The sequence below is a fragment of the Pelobates fuscus genome, chromosome 3 (assembly GCF_036172605.1).
Source record: "Pelobates fuscus isolate aPelFus1 chromosome 3, aPelFus1.pri, whole genome shotgun sequence".
In the NCBI taxonomy this organism is placed as follows: Eukaryota; Metazoa; Chordata; class Amphibia; order Anura; family Pelobatidae; genus Pelobates; species Pelobates fuscus.
Window position 1 is genome coordinate 76,532,881 of NC_086319.1, and position 25,994 is coordinate 76,558,874.

A 25,994-nucleotide genomic window follows, 5' to 3' on the forward strand; every position below is an offset into this window, starting at 1 on the left:
TGTGTGTTAGTGTTACCGGATGAAAATGTTAAATGGATACATTTTAAAATATATTTTCTGATGTACATTCAGTTTGTACAATCCATATGCTTCAGAGCTGGGATTTAGTTATTTAATCAGAGAGACTGCTCACTGGACACACATTGATTATCTAAGACTTAAGTCATTTCTTTTCTGTACTATGGGAATGTGACATGTTACAGATTAACACTTTTCATTCTGTTTTGAGATGCTGTTTGAAAATGGTTTGACCTCTGAAGTTAAGGTGCTCAGGCACTGCTGCCACCATAACAACTTCACAGAGGTGGTGTGAGTATTCCTTTAAATGGCCACTGTAAGCAACATTATTACTAAACTTTCAGTAGTGGTTACACTGCCTAGAATCTGTGGGTGCTGTTCCTATATTTAATATTCTGTCATGCTCCCAGTAATTGCCCTGCCCTGGGCCACACTGATAAAGCCATATTTATATTTTCAAATTACCTATATCAATTAAAGATTGGATGGTGGTATTTGGCTGAGAGTGCTGGGGGGAAAGGGATGTATCCTAGCACTTTAGCCAATCACAGCCATCCAAGTTGAAATACATATATACTGATAATGCAGATGTACTAATTCAGTATTATCAATATGACTGTTTACGGGACTGTTTCAAGGCACCAAGAAGAATCCTGATTTATATCAAATTGTTCCTAAATAGTTTGACTTTACATTTAGTATTGTTGGAGGTGGGCAAACTATCAACTATAGTGAGTTTAGCTTTAATGGCAAATAAACAGAAAATGTATGTTCACCTGTTGTGGTTCAATTTCTGCTAATGACATATAGTCTTCACTGAATACAATTTCAGGGTAAATCACAAAATACGCACCAAAATTACAATTCACGACTTTACCATACACAACTTGGCGACAACTCTTTTCCAAAAACAACATGCTGCCATCAACCAAGTGGATAAAATGGAATAAAAATATACATGTTAATAAAATTGAACAATGTATATTCAGATGTATAGTCAGAGAGGAGTGGAGGGAGGGAGTGGAGGGAGGGATGGGAGGGAGGGATGGGGGGGGTGGGGGGAACCCCAATCATTTCTTTTCATGCATTTCTTTCCTTATGTTCATTAATTGCTATGGAGTGTCTGTTTAGAGATTTTGTGAAGTTGGTCAGAATAGTAGTTTCACGCGTGGCTTTTCACAAATTAAACTACTACTAAAGGGTTACTCTATGTCATTAGCAGAAACTCTTATAACTATTTTTCGAAATGAATAATGCCGTATTTGGAATCATTCTTTAGGTCTTCTTCTCCCAAGCGCAAAAAGAAAAAAAAAAAAGAATACAATAACTTATTACTTACATGAAATCCAGTGTTTCTCATAGAGAAGCCTTTAACTGGGCATTTAGCTAGCAAAGAGCGTGAGTGCACTCTGAGCCGACAAGGAAAAGGGAAGAAGGAGTACAGAGGGAGATAGGGTGGGATCCTAAAAAAATGAAACAATAGGATAGGGGGGCAGGAGGAATGCAGGAAGGGAGGAAGAGGAGACACAAGACTCAAAATCAGAATTATCTCTGTTGCCAGCGTGCTGTGTGTGCTGACGAAAGACGTAAAATATGCACAGAATTGACATTACACAGCTTGGAACAGAGCTCCGGGCTCCCAAAATTAAGAGTCTTAGGGCTTCAACTAGCCCCCTGCACACAAGGGCAAATAACTCTGGCTATGCAGTGTTTAAAGCTGAAACACCGCAAAGACACATTCCTTCCTCCTATAACATGTCTAAAAGAAGAAGTGGCCATGGTGTTTGGAGTAATCATTTAACCACAGGGCTTGGGATTTATGGGATAAGCAAATTGCTCCCAATGATTAACTAAGAACGCTCACCACTTCCTCATCCATGTTGTACCTGCAGATATGAAGCAAACAATGGAAATAGGAAGATGTGAGTATTTTATCTTTTTTTTTTTTTTTACTGTTTATTTTGCATTTCTGTTTTTTACTTCATTATATAAATAATGCATTAAAAACAAGGGATTCGACTCCAGCCAGTTTGTGAAAATAACAGGTGTCTGCAAAATAAATCTTTTATCACCGCTGCTCTGTTTTGATTTCAAATGAGTCATTTGCATGACTAACAAGTCAAGAAAGCCATGATACGTATAAATGGTACAGTGCATCCCTGACAAAGGAATGTAGAATTCCTGTACTCTCTGTTATGTTAGTGATGGATGGCCTCTGCTCTACTTGGGCTACCTCACCTCCGGTGGGACTGGCATGTGTGTCAGGCCTTTCAATGTGGCATAAAGATATTTTCTTACGTGCAATAACTGTGTGACGTTTCCTTAAATCTGGCACAATCTTAACAGACTGAAACAGCAAGAGTGTTGAATCCAACTACACTGCCAGAGTTTAATATAAATTAAAAGCATTCGGTTTGAATTGTGAATCACTTCAACACACAATTCTTTTTCCATAACGCTAGACATTATTTGACAGTATAATGTATAGGCTCAGTACTACAGTGGAGATTTAGCAATGTAAAACAAATATTCTGGGGAAAGTGCTAACTGCTGTAAAAACTTTCAAAAGTTCGCATTTGTGATTACGCCTTATTTAGCACCATGCCCAAGACTAGCATCTGTTTTTGTCTTCATAATTCTCCCTCTCAGAGTTATTCACTTAACTGTGAATTGTTATCAGGGATTCTGAAAATTGTGCCTTGAAATATTAGATGAAATAAGACTTAGAAACACTATAGACTTAAAGGATGACTGCAAACACCATCACAACTTTGATATATTTTTTAAAGAGAGAGTGCAGTGATAGCACTGTGAGCCAACCCATAGGATAGCAGATCCTGCTGATCGGTGTAAATAGCCCGTTTGATAAAAGAGTGAACTGGTCTGTGGGCTACTGCCCCCCGGACACAAACATACTGGCGTTATAGGTTGCAGCCTCAAAGATCAATCCTTCAGCCACATCGCTAAGTCTATTGGCACAAAAGAGAAGGGACAACAAGGACTATTGCAGGGAATGTAGCAGTCCATCACTTAATGGATTTATGTACAACTCTTTTCTGCTTGGGTTGGTGAACGATGGGCATCAATGCTCTCCAGGGTTGGACTAGCTCAGGGTTGAACTAGCCCTATGGAGAACTGCAGTATCTACACTTAATCAAGGAATTGCAAATTTTAAGTCAAGAAAATATTTTCATATCGACTACATTTCCCTATATTCTTTAATTTGTTTTGTAAATTTTTCACAATTAATGGGCATCAGTTTAATTTGGTAAATTCAGGGTAATTATTAGTACAATGATAATATAGTTACAACTACTTGATATTTCCTATCCTAATGTTTCTAATACCCCACCTCCTATAGACTGTAAGCTCATTTGAGCAGGGTCCTCTTCAACCTATCATTCCTGTAAGTTTTCTTGTAATTGTCTTATTTATTGTTACATCCCCCCCTCTCAAAATATTGTAAAGCGCTACGGAATCTGTTGGCGCTATATAAATGGCAATAATAATAATAATAATAATAATAACGTTACATAGCTGAAAAGAGACTTGCGTCCATCAAGTTCAGCCTTCCTCACATATGTTTTTGCTGTTGATCCAAAGGCAAAAAACCCAGTCTGAAGCGCTTCCAATTTTGCAACAAACTAGGAAAAATTCCTTCTTGACCTCAAAATAGCTGTCAGGTGTCTCCTTGGTTCAAGCAGCTATTACCCCACTAATTAGAAATGATATCTGTGTATGTTATGTTTTTGCAAGTATTTATCCAATTGCAGTTTAAACATCTGTATGGACTCTGATAAAACCACCTCTTCAGGCAGAGAATTCCATATCCTTATTGCACTTACTGTAAACAAACCTTTTCTTTGCCTTAAATTAAATCTCCTTTCTTCCAGCCTAAATGCGTGACCTTGTGTCCTATGTATAGCCCAGTTTATGAATAGATTTCCAGATAATGGTTTGTACTGGTCCCAAATATATTTGGATAATGTTATAAAATCCCTGCTGAGGCGTCATTTTTCCAAACTAAAGAGATTTACATTTTTTAACCTTTCTTCGTAACTAAAGTGCTCCATTCCTTTAATCAATTTTGTAGCTCATATCTGTGCTTTTTCTAGTGCCATTATATCCTTCTTTAGAACAGGTGCCCAAAATTGCACAGCATATTCAAGGTGTGGTCTTACCAGCAATTTATAAAGAGGCAAAATTATATTATCATCCTGAGAATTTATGCCCCTATTTATACATGACAAAACCTTACTGGCTTATTGCTGGCTAATTTGCTGGCTAATTTGTTGTCTATAACAATTCCCAAATCCTACTCGTGTGTGGTTAACCCTAATTCACTACCATTTAGGGTATAATTTGCTTGTGCATTTTTGACCCCGAAGTGCATAACTTTGCATTTCTCTACGTTAAATTTCATCTGCCATTTTAGTGCCCAGTCCCCCAATCTATCAAATCCCTCCGCAGCAAAGCAATATCCTGCTCACATTTTACTACTTTACAAAGTTTTGTGTCATCGGCAAACATGATATAATGCAAATCTTTTTAATTGCTATTAAAATAAAAAATATATATATATGTATTTATTGTGTCTTCATATCATTCAGTTTAATTTAATGCTTTAACCCCTTAAGGACCAAACTTCTGGAATAAAAGGGAATCATGACGTGTCACACACGTCATGTGTCCTTAAGGGGTTAAATGCATTAAAAGTTATATAAAATATTATAGGGATGAAAAACTGGTTTGGTTCACAAAATGGGCATAATGTGTGAACTTGCCCCTGGCTTTAAAATGGCCAGCAGCCTCCGACCAAGTCAGCCATGTTTTCAGTTTAGCTATATTGGCGTAAAATGTCAAATTCACTTTAAATATTTGACAGAGTATGCTGACACACTGACAGCTACTGATTTATCCTAATGTTATTGTGCACCAAACTGGGTAGAACTCACAAAGAAATTGCACATCTTGGGCTACAATTGTAGATATGGCAACATTTTAAAATTTAGCTATTTTAAACAGTTTTAGTTTACATTTTGCAATTTGCTTGGTTTGTTTCTCTTGTGCTTCTCATCCTCGATGAATTTCTATGAGAAGCATTGAACGATAAGCCAACAAAGCAACACCAGCCGGATGACTCCGTGGGAGGCGAGTAGACAGCAGCACCAAGTGAGTCTTGCTGCTGGAAAATAGGTATTGCACTTGGGGGTGGAAGGCGGCTGAATCTAAATAGGGACTACAACACTATAGTAGCATTAGGAAAACATGATTGTATTCCTAACACTATAGAAGTGGACAAGTGGACACAATGTTTTTGTCTTGTTTAAATTGAGGAAACTACATGTTGAATTTTTGTTATTTTTTTTTGTCAAACAGTGAAAGCGTTTTGGAGATAAGACTTTGTGGGTAGGAACAATTTTACCTCTGAATACCTACAACAGAAAAACCTACATGATTACTTACGTACTTATCCTGAGCTTACCTGTTTTTTCTTGTGAAGTTGAAACAGCCTAATGATTCCCATTAAACTAAGAAAATAAATTACTAAAGAGGAATAACCGTGCAAGTCAGCTCAACTGATCCTTATATTTAGCACTTTTTCTCAAAATAGCACCCAGTTTTTGCCTTGATAAATCTCCCCGAAACATTGCTGTTCCATTGGATTTCATGACAATTGCATCTTATTGACCACTTTGACATTTTTATGTAAATTTATCTCCTGCAATATGAATCTTTTTTGGGGTATAGAAATAGAACCTCCTGAAGCTCAGATTACTCAAAAAAACGTTAGCTGCAGTAGCAATCATATATACCCTGGATATTTGTAGGATTTTATATATTTTTTTTTAATTTAAAGCTCTTGAAAAATACGGTGTTAACATTATATATAATTTAATACTTGCATTAGCTGCTCTTAATATAGATTTAATATGGTAGAATGTAAACACCCTACACATATCAATTGTATCCCTTTAAAAATATGTATTTAGTTCTCGGTATACTGATATGATCTATTGATATAAACTAAACCAAAGAGGCTTTCATTTTGTGACCTTGTACAACTATGAATTGCCTATAAACAACAGGGCAGAGATGAACTGTGAAAATCATTTGTAAAATTCAAACCAAAATTAACCCCTTTTGAAAGTAATCCTTATCCCAGTTAAATTGTAAATTATATTTCCAGTTGTGCTAACACATCCCAGCTTTAGTGAATTACTGGCATTAGAGACTTTAATATAATTTTATGAGTCGTAGAGTAGGGCTTATTGTATAGTTCTGATGGTTAAATCACAGTAAGAATATTTTTGTTGAATTACAACTCTCCATTTCCTTCTGTGAGCCAGAGGCCTACCATGGCTCGTGTATGGCTCGGTAAGTAGCCTATTCAAGTATAAATGTCAGTTCGTCCAGTTATGACTTGTTTACATTACTCCCCAAATAAAATAAAAATCTGAATTTATATAACTTTACAGGCAGCAATCTCTTGACAGTGCTTGGCAAACAGGGGCAGAGAATAAATATTGTCCTGTTCATTTCATAGTACCCATTGTAGATTCTGCATACCTCTCACACCATATATTCCTGGTTTAGATCAGATAATATGGACCTGTCAATCCATTTTAGTGCAGGTGTTGTGAACCTTTTCAGACTGCGGTTCCTCATACGGTTAATACTTCTGTATTAGCAAATGCTTTACAGAAATTGATTTTATTTTAACTATATAGGTTTTGTCGATTGCCCCGAACCATTGCATATTGTATGTTAATACTTTTCAGCTGACATACTGTGTATTGTGTATACTACTTAGTATGTGTCTACACAGCCTCCAATAGACTGCAGGTCTAGAGTGGTCTATACACTAAATCTATAGTTGTGTTGAGTTGAAGACAAACTTTGAAACTTAAGGGCAAAGAGCAGATGTGACTAATCTCCAAATTTAAGAAATGTTTTTGTTTGTTTTTTTACTGATATTTTTGCCCAAATTTTGCAAGTGTTTTACGAAGTTTCTACATAATGGTTGAACCAATTGATTTCTGGTTTAAGGTATTTTGTGTAGCATATCGGAATTTGGAAACATTTGTCAAGTACCAGATACATTTCTATTCCTGGTGAGTAGACACTAAACATCAGCTACCTAAGCAGAACGATATATTACTCTTAGATGCTCTTAGGTCTTTTATTTTAGGACAGGGTAGGCAACCTGTAGACACTTCGAGATATTTTACCAAGGGTTCGAAAGAGAATGTGACACAAAAACTAATAGGACTACAAAATGTAAAATATTTTAGAGATTTTATTTTTTCGCAGGATATGTTGTACACCAAATATCCTATTGGCAGTAAAGCGCATCCAATGTGTTTTAAGCCAAACAGTCACTTTGTTTAAACAAAACACAAATACAAAGTAAAAATGAGGACCACAAAATAATGAACCGCATGTTCAGAACATACAAAATCCATGCCTACTCAGTAGGTAACTACAACATTCCAACTCTTGAATATATATTTATAAATTTACATTTCAATTACAAAAATATACTTTTGTGTTTTTGCTTACATTCAAAACAGAAATGCTCTCTCTCTCTGTCGCTCCCTCTGTACCTTTTGAGGTCTTTTATACATTCCTTGAAGAATTCCCTTTCACCTTAAGGCTAGATGCAATGCATCGATTTACGCAAATGCACATTTCAAAACATCAGCAAGGCTTCACAAAAAGGCACCAAGTTACGGAACCCAGAAAACAAAACTTTTCTTTTTTTTTTTGACATATGTGAAAAGTACCATCTGATGATATTTACAAAAAGAAACAAAATTAAAATAATTATGAAATTACCCTTACACATGCTTGAATACAGAAGTGCTTTTCCTTAAAATAAGTTTTTTGTTTTTAAATGTATGCTAGCATTATCACTAGAAACCATGTACAGACGGCGTCCCTATTAATTTCAAATAATACCATATGAATATGCAAGGGGGGAAAATAAATTCACATCAAGAGTACAAAAAAAAGTTTAAAAAAAATTTCTAACAAAAAACAAAACAAAATACCTTGCACATGTACAATATACATTATGTATATAGTAAAAATCCCTTTATGCAAATAAAAGTTGATCTTTAAATGGATCGTGTTGAAATTATTTCAGTCATACATGCAAATCAAGTCTTTTGAAAACAATGGGAACTTAAAATGGCAGTTTCTTAGGCATTTGAAGCTTATCAGTTTATAATGGCCTTGCTGTATAATGTAAGTCTGTTGGTCATCAATCTCCCCATCTATGAGACCATACTTTGGAAGTCTTCACGTTGTGCCTATGCAATTTTGTGCACCTGTCATATCAGAATCTTAGCAGATCTCAATTGTCCGTGGAGAATAGGTTACGGACATGTCAGACAGGGCAGAGGTCACAGGTGAGCTGAAGGAATTGGTGACTATTGAAGAGGGGAAACTGGTAATGCATTGGCTATTGAAGGTGGAGGTAACAGATGGATATGTAACTGCTGTGGAAGGAGATGGGAAGGAACTGTGAACAGGTGATGGGTAGGAAGAGGACACTGGAGATGAATATGAGGTTGGCACAGGTGAGGGGTAGGAAGTTGATGCGTTTGGTGAATAGGAGGAAATGGGGGAAGCAACAGAGACTGGAGTTGCTTTGTCAGATTTTTTGTCCTTTTGTCTCAGGTGAATTTTTGTGTGCCTCTTTCTCTCGTCACTTCTTGCAAACTTCCTACCACAAATGTCACAAGCAAATGGCTTCTCCCCAGTGTGTGTGCGGATATGAGTGGTCAAGTGATCGCTCCTGCTAAAATTCCGCATGCATATACGGCACTGGAAGGGTTTCTGCCCAGTGTGGATCCTGATGTGCCTTGTGAGTTCATCAGATCTGGAAAACCGCCTGTCACAGGACTCAACTGGACATGCATAGGGTCTCTCATGAGGAGGGGTCTTGCTAGGCCTGTTGGGGTATTTCCGCATCCTGCTTGGCTTGACAAGCTGAGATTGATATGAACTGTTGATAGTCTTGAGGTCTTGTGAAACAGTCTGTGTAGCAAAGGCCTTAATGGTGGACAGTGGGGTAAGGGAAGGTGGGTGGGTTCTGGTTTCCATAGCCTGGAAAGGTTTTTGATCTGGAGACACCAGATTGACATCTCCCTGTTGCTGTGGAAACAGATAGTCTGGGATCATTGGCACCTGAAAGCTGGTCTTTGTGACAGGGTAGGCTGGAGGTGGGTACTGAAGTGAAGTACCAGAATTGTTTTGAAAATTCTGAGATGACTGGTCTGAGAATAGGTCAGAGCTAGAATTGGAAAATGTCGGTGCTGCCGAGTAGATAGGGCTGCTTTCATTTGACTGCACTGAACAGCTCAGAGGAGGGCTCTGGGATGAAGACGAGGAAGAAGATGGTGAAGAAGAAGCAGCTGAAGAGGTGGGTGTGTTGGCCATCCCTACCAGTCCACTGACCAGGCTGAATAGAGGTTCAGGCCACAGGGTATTACTGCTGTTAGGTGCAGGCTCCAGGGTGAAGCGACCAGTGTATGTCAGGGATGGCAACCTGTTGTTCTGGTTGGCATAGCTGGTTTCAATCCCTGTCTTGTCGTTGCTCAGTGACATTTCAGAGAAGGCATCTACAAACAGATCAAAAGCATGGGTTACAACTTGTAAATAAACAAAGCAACCAGCCCAATATCATTTGTTATGCAGAAATATTACATGGCTATTTATAGATATCTGCTGTGCATCTCATACGAACACCCTGCACATTCCTGGAAGAGTAATGGCACAAATCTCACATCAAGCAAAATCTGACGCAAACAGAGAATCCCTAGCTACATCCTTCATTAGTATTCCTTTCACAACCAATGTGCACATCCTATCGCTGTGCAGAAACATGGACCCATTCTCCAATACAGTACAAGCATCACGCTGTCTTCTGTCTTATTTACATACAGAATCTAGATTACATTGACAGATTCTGACATGACATCCATCCAAAACAGCATGCAATACAGTAGCATACCATCAACACTCATGCTTTATTCTAAGAGGAACAGGTATTACAGGTGCACCCATGAAGAAGCTGGGTAGCAGGTGACCTCATTATCATGCAGGATGCAGAGACAGCCATGGGGGATTAAAGATGCATTTAAGAAGAGGGTGATAGGGTGCTGATTTAATAGATACACTACAGAAGAGGGTTAGATGGTGCCGATTTAATTAATAGTACATCACAGATGAGGGTGACAGGGAACTGATTAAATGCATACAATACAGAGGGTGATAGGGTGCTGATCTAATGGATACATTACAGATAAGGGTTAGAGGATGCTGATTTAGGATTGAATAAATACATTTCACAGGAGGGTTAGAGGATGCTTACCTGCAGCTAGCTGGTCGAAATGGTCAGCTCCATCCCCTGGGGAGTTGAATCCGTTGCCCTCGGGGACTGTAGCTCCCAGGAACTGAGATCCCCCTGGGTTGAGGAGCATTATTTCTTCCAGTTTGGGGTAGTTATCCATGGTGGGGGAATGTGGGAAAGAGCCGAAGGGGTCAGAGATTTGCAGAGGTGAGATGAGCATTTCTGTTTTGGCTGATGCCATGTGGTCCTTGCGGCTGCCAGGAGAATGGTGTGTGGCCAGCTGTGTGGCATGCACCCTGTCCCTGCACTGTGGGGCTGAGGGTGATGGGGACACTGTGTGTGACTGTGATATTAATGGTAAACAGGTGCTTGTTGTGCTGTTAGATGTGCTCGGAGCCGCGGTGGCTGCTGCTGGGGTTGTCGCCGGTTTGTGCTATCGCTGCCCCCGCACGGCTCCCCCAGTCCTGCCCGCTGGAATCTCTCGCGGCTCCCTGGGATCCGCTCCTATTTAAAGGGTTCGTAGACGGCAGGCCCCGCCCCGATTCGTGACGTACATGGCCATATATGGAGTGCAGGAAGCCCTTATTTGGAGGGAGCTGGAGGACCCGTGACGTCGCATTGGAACGGGAAACACTGAGCGTGGAACTCCGTGTATCTCTGCGGCGGCAAGGCTGGAACCCGGGACTTTCTGCTAGAATAGTACCCGGCGTCCAGTCAGGGAAACGGGCCCAGGGTACCCGGGCCCGGCCTGCACATCCCCGGCAGCGGGCACACGGGCACCACCTTCTCTCCGCCTCCCCCGCCACCTTCCGGAAACCCCGGCCGGTCAGTCCATGTAAGGCGATGGCCATGTATGGCAGGTTCCGGCGGGGTTCCTTCCTGCTCCTTTTAAGGACTTTCCGGCTCAGCTCCCTCTCCCTTTCTCTTTCACACGGAAAAAAAGTGCTGATGAGGTGCTGGAGCCTGGAAACAGCAGCCAGGGAGCCATCAGGCTGCAGAGCTCCCTGCAAGCAGAGAGGGCATCCCAGGATTATTAATACCCCCTACTGGGGGCATCCCAGGATTATTAATACCCCCTACTGGGGGCATCCCAGGATTATTAATACCCCCTACTGGGGGCATCCCAGGATTATTAATACCTCTTAGTGGGGGCACCCCAGGATTATTAATACCTCTTAGTGGGGGCACCCCAGGATTATTAATACCCCCTGCTGGGGGCACCCCAGGATTATTAATACCCCCTGCTGGGGGCATCCCAGGCTTCTTAATACCCCCTACTGGGGGCATCCCAGGATTCTTTATACCCCCTACTAGGGGCATCCCAGGATTATTAATACCTCCTACTGGGGGCATTTTAGGATTATTAATACCCCCTACTGGGGGCTTCCCATGAGCATTAATTCCACCTGCTAGGGAAATGCCAGGAGCATTAATACCCCCTACTAGGGGCACCCCAGAAGCATTAATAACCCCTGCTAGGGGCATCCCCGGATTATTAATACCCCCTACTAAGGATATCCCAGGATTATTAATACCCCCTGCTGGGGGCATCCCAGGATTATTAATACCCCCTACTGGGGGCATACCAGGATTATTAATACCCCCTACTGGGGGCATCCCAGGATTATTAATACCCCCCACTAGGGGCATCCCAGGAGAACTAACACCCCCTCCTGGGGGCATCCCAGGAGCATTAATAACACCTGCTAGAAAATGCCAGGAGCATTAATACCCCCTACTAATGGCACCCCAGGAGCATTAATACCTCCTGCTGGGGGCATTTTAGGAATAATAATCATTGCTGGGGCATCCTAGTAGCAATGATACCCCTTACTGAGGGCTTTTTAGGAGTATTATACCCCCTGCTGGGGGCATCCCAGAATCAATTATTATACCCACTACTGGAGGCATACCAAGAACAGCAATAGCCAATTTTACAGTCTCTAGATATATACCACTATGTCAGTGTTAGGCTTGTTGCATACGTTCAATACTGCAGCCACTGCTATTTTTATACTTGCAGCTTCTGTCAGCCATTGCTGTCACTGTATTTTGTATGCATGGTGAAATTAACAAAACAAAGTTGCAGGGGCGATGTATGTGACATAAATCTAAAAAGATCTGAAATAAAATTGTGTGAGATTTGTGGGAAAATGACTGACTGAATGTCTGACTGTATGAGCCAAAATATTATAATAAGGCAGTTGCAAAAATATTATAGATTTATAAAATGATCACAAGAAAAATACCAATTCTAAAAACAACATATTTAATTTAATATTTGTTTGGAAAATGTTACTTTCCCAATAAAATTGAAAATGACCTTGAACAGAGCTATATTACAAAGTGACCAGACCCAAATATCTTTAGCCTTTTTAGATATGTTTGTAATTCTGCAAAGGTGAGCGGTTTTACCCTATATAATATATGACATATATGAAGAATAAAGAGCCTTACCCATGACTTTAGTATAATAGTAAGTCTTGCACTATTACACAAACTGTTTACTTTAGCAGGTTGGGCTGTGAGCTTACAATTTATAGGGGTTTAGAGAGCTTGTTGTGAGCAATTAAAGGGATACATTAAGCACCATAACCACTAAGCAGAGAGGGAAAGGAAAGCAAGAGATGAAAGCAGGAGCGAGAAGTGGTGTGGTCATCCTCTAACATATTTACATTCTCAGTCTCAATTGCCACCTTCAAGTGATCCATCGAACCATTGTTTGGGTATCACAGATTATAACCAATTTGTGGCTCCATTTAGCTTTTTGGTTATTTGCTGAAATTATCCAAATCTCCATAACTCAATGGTGAAATTTTACACTGATACAGAGCGGGGTATTGTAACAAACTCTCTCTAATGCTACTTCCATTCCCTTTTAAAAAAAAAAAAAAAAAAAAAAAGCACACTCTAAGCTCCAAAACCACTTGAGCTCGATTAAGTGGTTTTGTTGTATAGATCATGCCCCAGCAGTCTCACTGCTCAATTCCCTGCCTTTAGAGTTAAAGGGACACTGTAGGCACTAAGACCACTTAAGCTCATTGAAGTGGTCTGGGTGCAAACTCACATCACCCTTAACCGTGCAGTGGTAATTATTGCAGTTTTTATCAACTGCAATAATTACCTCTGAGGATTAACTCCTCATCTAGTGGCTGTCTACCAGACAGCCACTAGAGGGACTTCCGGAATTAAAACTGACTTTTGGTCCATTACCTGACGCTGGACGTCCTCACGTTATGCATGAGAACTTCCAGCGTCAGTTTTTCCCCATAGGAAAGCATTCAATAATGCTTTCCGATGGTGAGATACTAATGCTAGTGTGGCCATTACCGTGCATGTGCATTAGATCTCTCCTGCTGGCGGACATCGGCAGGGAAGGAGCGTGGGCGGAGTTGAGCCAGCGCCGCCGAGGGACATTGGCGCTGGACCCAGGTAAGTGACTGAAGGGGTTCGTAACCCCTTCAGTGCCGCGGGAGGGGGCCTTGACAAAGGGGAAATCTATAGTGCCAAGAAAACGAGTTTGTTTTCCTGTCACTATAGAATCCCTTTAAAACACTTTGTTTATGCTACCTAGCCACACCTCCACTGTTTGTAAATCACAGTCTCCCCACACACACATCCTGAAGAAGAGGTCAATTTTTTGGGGACTTGCAGTGACAGTCACACTTGCTACCTCCATTAGCTTAGGTGAGCTAACGGAACAAGGAAAAGAACCATCCTGGCTGTCTGTCATCCATGGAGGTGTCAGTTGTTTCATAAAAACTGGCACTTTAATAAAATGCATTAAAGATAGGATACTCCTCAACATGAGGCAAAATCGGTGTTTAGTAAATAGGTCCCAAAGTTTATGGGAGTCGTAGTGCAACAGCTGGAGAAGCAGCATCCTAGTCCATTGCATGTTATTAGCTTTATAACCGTCTCTCCCATTGTATGTTGCCAAGTGGTTGCTAAGCGAGAGTTTAAAAATAAGTATTTCAGGCTATACTACATATCTAGCGAGAGAAAAAGCAGCAATATAGCAGGGGATGGGTTATAATCTATGTACGTGATTCAGGTTTCCATATAAAAGCAGTGAAAATTTAAGTAATAAATAATAATTTTGATACTTATTACATTAAAACTACAATCATTAAAAAAAAAACACACACACAAATTAAATTTAAAAAAAATATATGTTTTGCTTTTCAAATATTTCCTATATTAGTCTATCTATTTATTCAACATATAACAATATATAATTCCTCAATTGCTTTGAATTGTATTCGAACCAATTATTGCCCTTTTAGCATTGATAAATAAACTCTATAATGATCAAACTGCGACCATGAAGACCTTAGAATTGACTATTGATTAAAAAATGCGATTTTCTAAAGGATATTTTCCACTCTAGTTCTTTTTTTCTGTTGCTATTAGAAACCAGCTATATAGTATGCATCAAGCCATATGTTCCTTGCAATAGGTTCACATGTTATTTTTCTCCTTTGATAGCAGTGGATTGGCTGGCAATAATGCTCCACTCTAAAACTATTGTGCTTCATGTCAAAGCTTCATAAGAAAGGTTGTTAAATAGCAGCGGAAGCTACACACTGCCAACTGGACCTTGAGTCCTTCGATTGAATGTTATCTTTACAGAGAAAGGCCTCTTTTTTTATTTGCTTACCAGCAATGGCACATCTGGTTCAGAATGTGGTGCTCTGGAACAAGTCGAAGGGGGCGATTTGCTAAACAGTGAATTGTGATTGATTCAAAAGACACCTTTTTCATTTCTAGGGCAAAATGCCCTGTGTTAAAAAAAAAAGTTCTATATCCCAGCATTGTTATCTATGGCATACATCTACAAAGTCTGTTTTGGGGTTTATTTCATGTCACTGAATAGTGTTGATAGGCCATTCAGCTTAAGCTGAAAAATAACTCCCATCACTCACAGCACTGATCTGGCTTCAGTTGCGTCAGACAAGTTAAAGTGATAACGACAAACTGCTCTGCTCTCAGTATACATTTAAAACATTACCATTAAAAGAGAGCATTTTAAATGTCTCCTATAAAGACCCTGCTTTCATTTGACCTCCGCAACAATTACAGCAAAAAAATCTTACAGGGCAGTGATGCTGTTAAGGTAAGGGTTGGGGAGCATAGAGTTAGGGTAGCCTTTTTTTTTAGGATTAAGGGAGTTGAGGCTTGGATAACGTTTTACAGGGTTATTCACTAAAGTGAGAATTTAAAGGGGGCCAAAGTAGCCAAACTGGAATCATAGCGGACATTTTCGATTTTTCCAGTTTGGAAATTTTGACCTTAAATTTGAAATTCACTATTAATTCTCACTTCAGCGAATAACCCCTATAGATACTTATGGTGATGAGATAAGGCAGTTATCTAACTGCCTTATCTCATCACCAAAAAACTATTAAGAACTGTTTTAATGACTTTTCTACCAAAACTGACAAAATGTTCAGAAGAATAATGTAATTCCTTTTACACCTTTTCATTAAAGCAGAACTGTCACTGCCTGGGTTTTTTTGCATAATTAGCAAATACTCCCGTTTGTGACTTCGCCGCTGGGGGTCGTGGGTGGCAGGCAAAGGTGAGTTAAACTTACCTGAACCTGTCCCTCGAGGGCACCACCATCCTCTCGGGCCAGGAGTCGCAGTATATCTTTTTGACTGGGTTGGAATTTTTTTAGTGAAGTTCCAATACAGTCAATATGAGTATTTCAAAAGGATTTTTTTCTATATAAAAAAACACCCATTTTCAAAATTGAGACAAGACATCAATGTGGCCATAAATATCACTTTTAAAGGAGACAATGTCACTGCACTGTATTGTTGTATGGTATTAGCTAATTGTAATGCCTACTGAAGGGTAGGTGATCTATCGCGTTGTTTCAAATGTTTAAGGGCTATAAGATCGTACCAACACAATATGTATTTGTCTATCTCTGCTGTTTGTCACTATAACTACATGAACTTATAAATAAAGAATTTAAATAAAATAAAAAAATGTGCCCAATTTCTCTTTTATAGAGCGTGGCGTTACACAAGTTTCCATAGCAGGTGCTTTAGCAATTTATGAATTTCTGGAAAATTTACAGTTTAGCAAATAACCCTGACAAAGAATTAACCCCATGAGCACCAGATTGATTTTTAAAGCATGACAACTTGTCAGATGAATAGGATGGAACCCCAAATTGAACAATGATAAGTTTATGTTTCTTAGGAACTGGGAATGGTACTCAGGGCCGGATTAACATAGGGGCTGATGGAGCTGCAGCTCCAGGCCCAGGCCCAGGCCCATGGAATAGGCCCATTTTAAAAAATGTAAAAAAAAAAAATGTTTAGTTTTTTTACACACTACTCTCAGGTTTGCCACCTGACTGGTATTTTAAAGGACAGCCGGTATTTGAGGCTGCCTGGCCGTGATGGTATTGCAGTAATACCGGAAATACAAATGCAAATATTTTTCTCAGTATAAACAGAGATTACTCTGCAATACCAGCACCGGCCAGTAGGGGTCACTGTGTATGGAGAGAGTCAGGGATAGGAAGTTACAGCATCTCCCTGCCTCTCTCTACTCACTGATCCGCGGGGGAGCAGCTACACAGCACAAAGTCTAGACAGCCGCTCCCAGCCTGCAGAGACAGACTCTAGCTCAGATATGTGAAGGATTGGGGGAAAGGCAGCAGGGAGACATGGGGACACTGAGACACTAGGGGACACTGTGAGACATGGGGACGCTGAGACACATGGGGACGCTGTGAGACATAGGTAGACACATTGGGACACGGAGACACTAGGGACACAGTGTCTCCATGTGTCCCAGTGTCCCCATGTCTCCCAGCCAGTGTCCCCTAGTCTCCCAGTGTGTGTGCCTCCATGTCTCTCAGTGTCCCAATGTCTCCCAGTGTCCCCAAATGTCTGTGTCCCCATGTCTCCCAGTGTCCACATGTCTCCCAGCCATTGTCGCAGTACCCCCATGTCTCCCAGTGTCTCCATGTCTCCCAGTGTCCCCATATCTATGTCCACAAGTGCTCACCTGTCTCCCAGTGTCTCCAAGTGTCTGTGTCCCCATGCCTCCCAGCCAGTGTCCCTAATGTCTTAGTTTCCCCCAAATGTCTGTGTCCCCATGTCTCACAGTGTATTTGTCCCCATGTCTCTGTGTCCCTAGTGTCTGTGACCCCATTTCTCCCAGTGCCCCCAAATGTCTGTGTCTCCATGTCTCCCAGTGTCCCCATGTCTGTATCCACAAGTGACCCCATGTCTCCCAGTGTCCCCAATTGTCTCAGTGTCCCAAAGTGTCTCAGACACCCATGTCTCCCAGTGTTCCCAAGTGTCTGTGTCCCTTGGTCTCTCAGTGTCCCCATGTCTCTGTGTCCCCTAGTATCCTAGTGACACAGGACACACTGAGACATAGGGACACTGGAAGAAATGGGGACACAGACACTAGGAGACTAGGGGACTGGGCGACATGGGGACACTGACACTGTGATACATAGGGACACTGATGTCAGGCTGGCCTTCCAATCCTTTGGACAGACATGCCCCCTTTTTGGGCATGTAAGCCCCTTTTGGCAGTTCTGGTCACGTGATTCGCGTCAGTGACCCACCCTTTTACCCCGCCCATTGACTTCCTGCTTCACTGGACGCTGCTGTTAGGGGGTATGGATTTACTTGAAAGATGAAAGCATAAATTAGAGAGAGATTAGCATAGGGTATGTGTTTTCTTATAGCTGCATCCTTTGAGTTTCCCTCCAACACCAACTCCATCAGATACATGACGCTTAAAAGGTATGACTGTTTTAGTGTTTTTGGTTGATAAGATTCCGTAATTAGGCCCCATCATAATTGTCAGCACCAGGCCTACTAGGCTCTTAATCTGGTCCTGATGGTACTGAATGATCCTCAGTTGCAGCAGAGTTGGCTCACTTCAATTTTGCCCAGGGGAAATAACTGTTTTGTGTTTCTTACTAATGGCATTGACATTTCATATTGAATAGCATGTCCGTCCCTGATCCATTTTCTTGTTTTGCTGCAATGATGCAGTGTGGTCACGTTACCAGTCAGGCAGGTACAAGGAAACTACCGGCAGCTTATTTATCACCCTGCTTCTAAATACAAAGGTGGCTGTCAGTGTACCCAGGGTGATACCAGCTGCAGTAGAATGACTGTGAACCTGCATAACATACAGAAAATACAGTGGGTAAACAAATAGTTAAAGGAACCTTTGACATTCCTTTGATACAGCAAATTGCTTGAACCATGCCCAACAAACATTGCCATGCTTGCTCACCGGCAGGCAACCTGTATCACCTGCTTTATTCCAATTGGAGTTTACAATATCCACCAGCAGGTTACTGCAATGTACCGGATTTAGGAAGCCATGCTTTTCTTTGTTATTGCAGGTTCACTGTTAGTTTGTTGGACTCCGTGTAATAGTTAGAATGGGGCACATGATGCACACTATGCAGCAATGTGGCCAAACAATTGCTTGGATTTGATAGTTTTGGATAAGCATTTCAAATTATTTCATATTTTTGGATAAACTTGTATAGTTATTATTTAAAAAATATATATTTTAATAGCCATATATACATGTTTGAGATTTTATATATATATATATATGTAGTAAGGCCTTTTGGCCTGTGTTTGTGGGAGGGGCGTATGACACACCCCTTCCCTACTTAAGGGACACCCCTTACCTGGCTCCATACCTTCGAGGTCAGCGTTGCATCCTGAATCCACTTCCGGTTCACGGACGGCGCCATCTTGCTTTCGGAAACTCCGCGTTTTTCTTCAGTGTTAGCTGTGTCCAGGAACTCCTTACAGGTCTTTCCACGGCCAGCCACGCACAAAAACCCGGTCTTCTTCGCTGATTGAGTCCCCAGGACTTCTGAAACGTAAGTCCGTCGCCCGGATTAATTCCCACGGCGTCGCAATCATTATTCAGCCTTACTTTACGGCCACACGCTTTACGGCCAAGTCTCAGGCGAATTTAACCCTCCGGTTTCCGGAAACCAATGTACTGAGTATGTAGCATTCGGATGCTTTGCTTTTCCCTCCTTCACTTCAGTTTTGCTTTTTACCATGTTATAAGACTTTTTAGTGTCTGATATTAGTATTATCCGTTTTAAATATGCTGTTTATAGTTCATTGAGTACACAGTCTGTATTTTATATACATATGATGTTCAGAGCATACACTTCCAATTTGTGCTTTCATATTCATCAATTATACTTAGGTTAGGGCTCTCTGTATTATTAGATCTTGATATTAATCTTGGTATACATATACATAGTCTTGCTTGATTAAACTTTACATTATTTTGTGTACCTTACACCAGCACTTAGAGAATTTTTGTTTGTAACAACGGGTTTTTGTTCCTGTTGCAACACACCATGTACACTTCTATTACATGGCACGTTTTCATATGTTGACTTTTTCTTTATGTACTCAAATTACATACACAAGAACTCAGATAATTAATCAGGAAAAGGTATAATGTATATATATGTGATAAGGTTTCTCTAAATTATTTGTGTATATTACGTTGTCACTACCATGTACACCCGATTACATGGCACGTACATTTCCTGACCTTTCTGCATATACTCAAACGATATATCGTGTATACAGAACACGGTCCCAACATCTCACACTTTCAGGATTGAATCACACTTTTGGTTTAACCTCTCATACGTCAACTTTTTCTGCATATGGTCAATTTTCATATTTTAACTCATACTCCCTGCACTATGATTACTACAGTAGCACGGCCATATATATATTTTAAATTTGGTCACCATGTATACACATTATACGTAGCCACTACAAGCTAATCCTGCGTTACGGTTTTTCTCCATAACAAATCAGGCGGGGTACTTCCTTACTCTAATTGTTCCCCTTCAACACATACGGTTAATAAAATCAACCACAGCATATGTAGTCTACGTTAGTATCACAGGATCCATTTCTCATACTATCATATCTATTGCTACCCTTTTAGGTTTATCCAGGTTTTCTATACCTTACGCACCATATACGTATACATACTATCAGGTACGTAAGCCTGCTCACGTGTCACATACGTTCTCCCTAAATAGGACATAGTGTACTGGCAAGTTAGGGGTATAGGCCCAAATAGGTATCTCCCCTCTTGGCATACCGCCTATAGTTTAGAAGTCCACGAGGCCAACACCCTGCCTCAAACGTTTCGGAGGCAAACACCCCTCGAGCCACACGTTAGTTAGCCGCCTCGCAAAGTTTAGAGAGGGCGTCACCTGTCACTCCCTTCCCCTGTTTTTCTTTTATTGTCATCGAGAGGCCTACGAATTCCTGCCACTACATGGGTGGCCTCAATATTCCCTCGCGCCAACGCATAGATAGAGCCTCTCATAGCCACTTGGCAAATAGCAGGGCCTCACCTGTCACCAAAGGACAAGATTAATTTTTTCGCCTCACACGGCATAATTAGCCCGCCAGTACATCCCCTGGGTTTCAACACTAACGGTATATTTTCTCATCTAGTATGTCTCAAGAAGGGGTAGAGGATTTCTCCATCCCGAGCACTCCGGCTAGACCAAACTCCCCACCACCGGAAGAAGACATGGCTAGTCCTGCATCATTCAGGTCCTGGACAATCCCTCGCATAACTAGCGAACTCAGGAGGCGACACATTCCTTTCCCCGCTACTGCCAGGAAAGCGGAACTATACAAACTGTTGCACACCTCAACTGATAACTCTGATGCAGGGGAAGGGACTAGCCAGTCTAACCCGACAGATATACATGGCATGCTTACATCCCTCATGTCATCCATGGGCAATGTAAACTCCAGGCTGGAGAAACTGGAATCGGTCACCACAGCCCTTACCTTGGCTGGGTCAGCCACTGTGACCCCTCCGCCACTGGTCGAGTTGCCACTAGTTTCTCCAGCCACCACCTCTGACGAGCAGGAGGTTAACCCTGCCCATATGATACCTGAGCACCTTAAGAAAGTGTCAGGGTACTCACCTGTGAGACAGACGGCAAGACGTGGTCGCTCCTGGAATTCCCAACAGGGGACTTGAACCGGGGTACTTATCTATCCCAGTCCTGCTCTCTGCCTCTGAGCCACAGCAGCTTTACCAGAGACTTCTGATTCCGGCCTTGTTCATTCTGGCTTGGCTACTACACCGGGGGCTGCACCATGACTTGCCTGCTTCTCACCTGACTCTGATCTTCATTAGCAGGGTATTTAAACCCAGCCTCGCCCTGCACTCATTGTCAAGTCTTTGATCTGTGTTCCTGTGTCGTACCAGTGTTCCTGTTTATTCTGCTTCGTATATTTGACCTCGGCTTGTGACTACGTTTATTCTAACCTCTGGCATCCTTTGACCTCGGCTATCCCTCGACTATCCTGCTGGTTCTGTCCTTGCCTGTCCTGCGAATTTGGCACTGCATCCTGCACAGCCCCCGTGCACAGACCCACAGGCCAGGTGAATTCTTACCTGACCACCTCGGCCTGTGGCTATCTGCAAGGGTGAGCGACATATCTGCGCTACAGACTCCCAACTCAGGTAAGACCCTGACAAAAGACTTGACCAATATGGAGTCCGCAGAAATGTGCTCACCCTCACTCCAGCAAGTGTCCAGCCTGGCCCAGATTGTTTCGGAGTTGCAGCAGGAACTTTTATCTCTTAAAGGCGCAGTACATCCAGCTCCGGAACCCTTTGTCATCATGCCCGACAGATTTGATGGTAACTACACGTCCTTCCAGTCATTCAGGATGGATTGCGAGGTATTGTTCTCTTTAAAGCCTCGAACTTACGCCACGGATTTCATCAGGGTCAGAGCGGCTATCAACCTGTTGTCTGGACGCATTAAAGCTTGGTCTTACCAAATGTTGCAGAGGAAGAGTCCTGTCCTTGTCAGCTGGGAGTCCTTTATTATTGCCTTGGACTCACAGTGCAGGATCACTAAGCCCAAGCCAGCTCCACCTACTAAAAAATCGCGGAGTCTACGTCACCACACCCCAGTGATACCCTCTTATGATCCAGTTCCCAGGAGAACTCCAGAGGGGCCCTGTGTTCAACTTGATCCTGAGGAGCCTATGCAAATTGGACGTGTCCACTGCAAAGTCACACCGGGAGAGAGGGACCGAAGGAGAAGCCATGGTCTGTGCTTTTACTGTGGAGAAGGTGGACACTTCATCACGCTTTGTCCTGTTCGCCCTCCTAGACCTCCTGCTCCAGAGTCGTCTGCCTTTACTACCAAAGTTGCTTCCTGTATTACCACCACTACTTCCTACCCACTTGAAAAGGATTTACCTAAGGATTGTGTCATTGCTTCTAATGGCACTACAGTCTGTAAAAAAGACCTGGAAGTGTTCGAAAAAGCACTGCTAGCTGCGAGCACTGTCCCTCCCGAAGTGGTGGAAGTTTTTGTCACCCCTACCCGGAACCTAGACCGATCGTCAGCTGTACCAGAAGCTGGTACTGGGAAATCCCGAACTAATCAGGGATCCCATACTGAGGACTTTCACTATGGGGACTCGACGGATTCTGAGAGTGACTCTGGTGAGACGGATTACTTCGATGAGGAGCCTGCTTACGCCCAGAGGTCGTTTTTGAAGAGGGAGGTACTGTCAGGGTACTCACCTGTGAGACAGACGGCAAGACGTGGTCGCTCCTGGAATTCCCAACAGGGGACTTGAACCGGGGTACTTATCTATCCCAGTCCTGCTCTCTGCCTCTGAGCCACAGCAGCTTTACCAGAGACTTCTGATTCCGGCCTTGTTCATTCTGGCTTGGCTACTACACCGGGGGCTGCACCATGACTTGCCTGCTTCTCACCTGACTCTGATCTTCATTAGCAGGGTATTTAAACCCAGCCTCGCCCTGCACTCATTGTCAAGTCTTTGATCTGTGTTCCTGTGTCGTACCAGTGTTCCTGTTTATTCTGCTTCGTATATTTGACCTCGGCTTGTGACTACGTTTATTCTAACCTCTGGCATCCTTTGACCTCGGCTATCCCTCGACTATCCTGCTGGTTCTGTCCTTGCCTGTCCTGCGAATTTGGCACTGCATCCTGCACAGCCCCCGTGCACAGACCCACAGGCCAGGTGAATTCTTACCTGACCACCTCGGCCTGTGGCTATCTGCAAGGGTGAGCGACATATCTGCGCTACAGACTCCCAACTCAGGTAAGACCCTGACAGAAAGACATCCTGGAAGGTAAAAATGTCAACTTAGCTGCACTACTAATTGCCTCCCAGGATGTGGTGGAGCATAAAACTTATGCGTATGAGGATATTTCTGTGGTGGTCAAGTCCAGGGATGCACGCCTAAACAGGAAACTCACCATCCCGGAATTTGTGTTGGCTTTTGGCATCTACCGGGATGTCATATGTGCCGTTTACCCACACAGGCGTGAGGAATTTGACATGTATATGCACAAGCTGGTGGACCTGGGCAATAAATATGGTGGATCGGCATTATATGATTACCATAGATCTTTTTCTGCAAAAGTGTCAGGCGCCTTCTCACAGTATGGGACAAGGTCCAACTGGAGTAAGATAGACACAGTGATTTTCTGCAGACACTTTGCAGGGCTAAGGACGCCGGCTTGTGCATACTGCTCCTCCATGTCTCATTCGGCAAATTTTTGTCCCACCACTGCTAACGAGCATACCCACGTGCAAGGACCTAGCTCCGCTGGTCCTACGGAGAAAATAGCTAAAGACAAACTGGGTAGACCTATCAAGTTTCTGGGCAAATCCCAGATATGTAATAACTTTAATGTTGGTACATGTAATTACAGCGGTTGTCGTTTATTGCATATATGCTCAAAATGTTTCAGGGCACATGCAAAAATCATGTGTCCCAATAAAATGTATCCCAAACAGTACCTAACGTCTATCAACATATCCCTACTTGCGACATTTCTGTCACAGCATCCATCTACACATTTAGTAGATTTCATAATCTCTGGTCTATCAGAAGGATTCCACACAGGTATCATACATATGCCTTCAGGAATCCTGGAATGTCCAAATCTACAATCTGCCCAACACAACCCTACAGCTGTTGACACACTCATAGCTAAAGAAGTGTCAGAAGGTTTCTTATTGGGACCTTTTCAATCCCCTCCTTTCACTACATGGAGGACAAACCCTATCGGGGTTGTCACAGGAAAATCTTCCAACAAGCAGAGACTTATTATCGATTTGTCGGCACCACACACCTCTACCACTCCTAGCCTCAACTCCCTAATACCATCGGAGGAATTCTCCCTGCAATATTCCACTATAGACCACGCCATTACGGCTATCTTACAGGCAGGAGTCGGTGCATGGCTCAGTAAGACCGACATAACAAATGCATTCAAACTACTACCAATCCACCCCACACTGTGGCACCTACATGGCATCAAGTGGGAAGGGAACTACTACTTTTTCTCACGACTAACTTTTGGTTCTAAAAGTAGTCCAGCCATATTTGACACATTTGCCGAAATCCTATGCTGGTTACTACTCAATATATTCAGATGCCCTACAGTCATACATTATCTGGACGATTTCCTAATGGTCGAGGAGAATTCTTCCCCTCCCAGTAGCCTCAAAGAAACTGTCAGCCTATTCAACCAGTTGGGGGTCCCAGTCTCCCCTACCAAGACCGAAGCCCCAGATACCATCATCACTTTCCTGGGCATCATGCTAGACTCAGCCAACATGCAAGCTAGCCTACCACGCACCAAGGTAGAAAACATCCTGACAAACATCAACCTCTATATACAACTACGCACTTGCAACCGCAAAGAATTACAATCTTTACTGGGGTCACTCAATTTTGCCATGCGTATTATACCTCAAGGCCGTGCTTTCATATCACGTCTCCTCAGCATGTTCCCACGGTTTCTATATGATGCACACAGATTACCCCTAGATACCCAAGCCACGGCAGACCTTCTCATGTGGAGAAACTTTTTAAACTCCTGGAACGGAAAAAGCATGTTCCTCCCTCAATTGTCTGACACTTCTCCTACTGTTTGGACAGACGCGGCGTCTACCACAGGTTTTGCAGCGATTTTTGGGAACGAATGGCTTTGGGGTAGCTGGCCTTCAGAGGTGCAGGACCTGGAGTGTTTTTTCTCTACCTCAGCTCTTTTCGAGATATATCCCATCGTGGCGGCTGCCGTGGCATGGGGACATCTATGGACAGGTTCATCAGTCAGGTGTTACTCAGACAACCAAGCAACCTGTTCCATTATCAACAAAGGTCGCTCCAACTCCCTTACTATCATGAGATTTTTGAGGAAACTCACTTGGTTGGCAGCATGTCATAATTTTTTCTTGCATTGTGTTCATATTCCAGGTATTTGTAACGAGGCAGCTGATAATTTGTCTCGTTTTAAATTCCAGGCCTTTCATCAACTTCTCCCATCAGCCGCGCTCACAGCCACGGCCACTCCACTGTTCCATCAGCTAACAATGGACTAGACGTTATCATGCAACATTGCAGAACTTTGTCCCAACTAGCTCTATCTACAAATACCAGGAAAACCTACAACAGAGCTTTCAGTTTATTCAAAAGATTCCTTTTGGAACACAACATATTACAACCATTCATCATGACATCTTTTTTAGGT

At 42.2% G+C, this 25,994-nt stretch overlaps 1 protein-coding gene across 1 annotated transcript; it reads right to left on the reverse strand.

The window, feature by feature from the left end:
- Positions 1–7,300: 7,300 nt before the first annotated feature.
- Positions 7,301–10,934, reverse strand: EGR1 (early growth response 1). Its single transcript, XM_063447241.1, has 2 exons — positions 10,400–10,934; positions 7,301–9,647 (listed from the first exon to the last, which is right to left on the reverse strand). Exons 1-2 carry the CDS (start codon positions 10,617–10,619, stop codon positions 8,368–8,370), a joined length of 1,500 nt encoding a protein of 499 aa, XP_063303311.1. The 5' UTR covers positions 10,620–10,934; the 3' UTR covers positions 7,301–8,367.
- Positions 10,935–25,994: the final 15,060 nt, after the last annotated feature.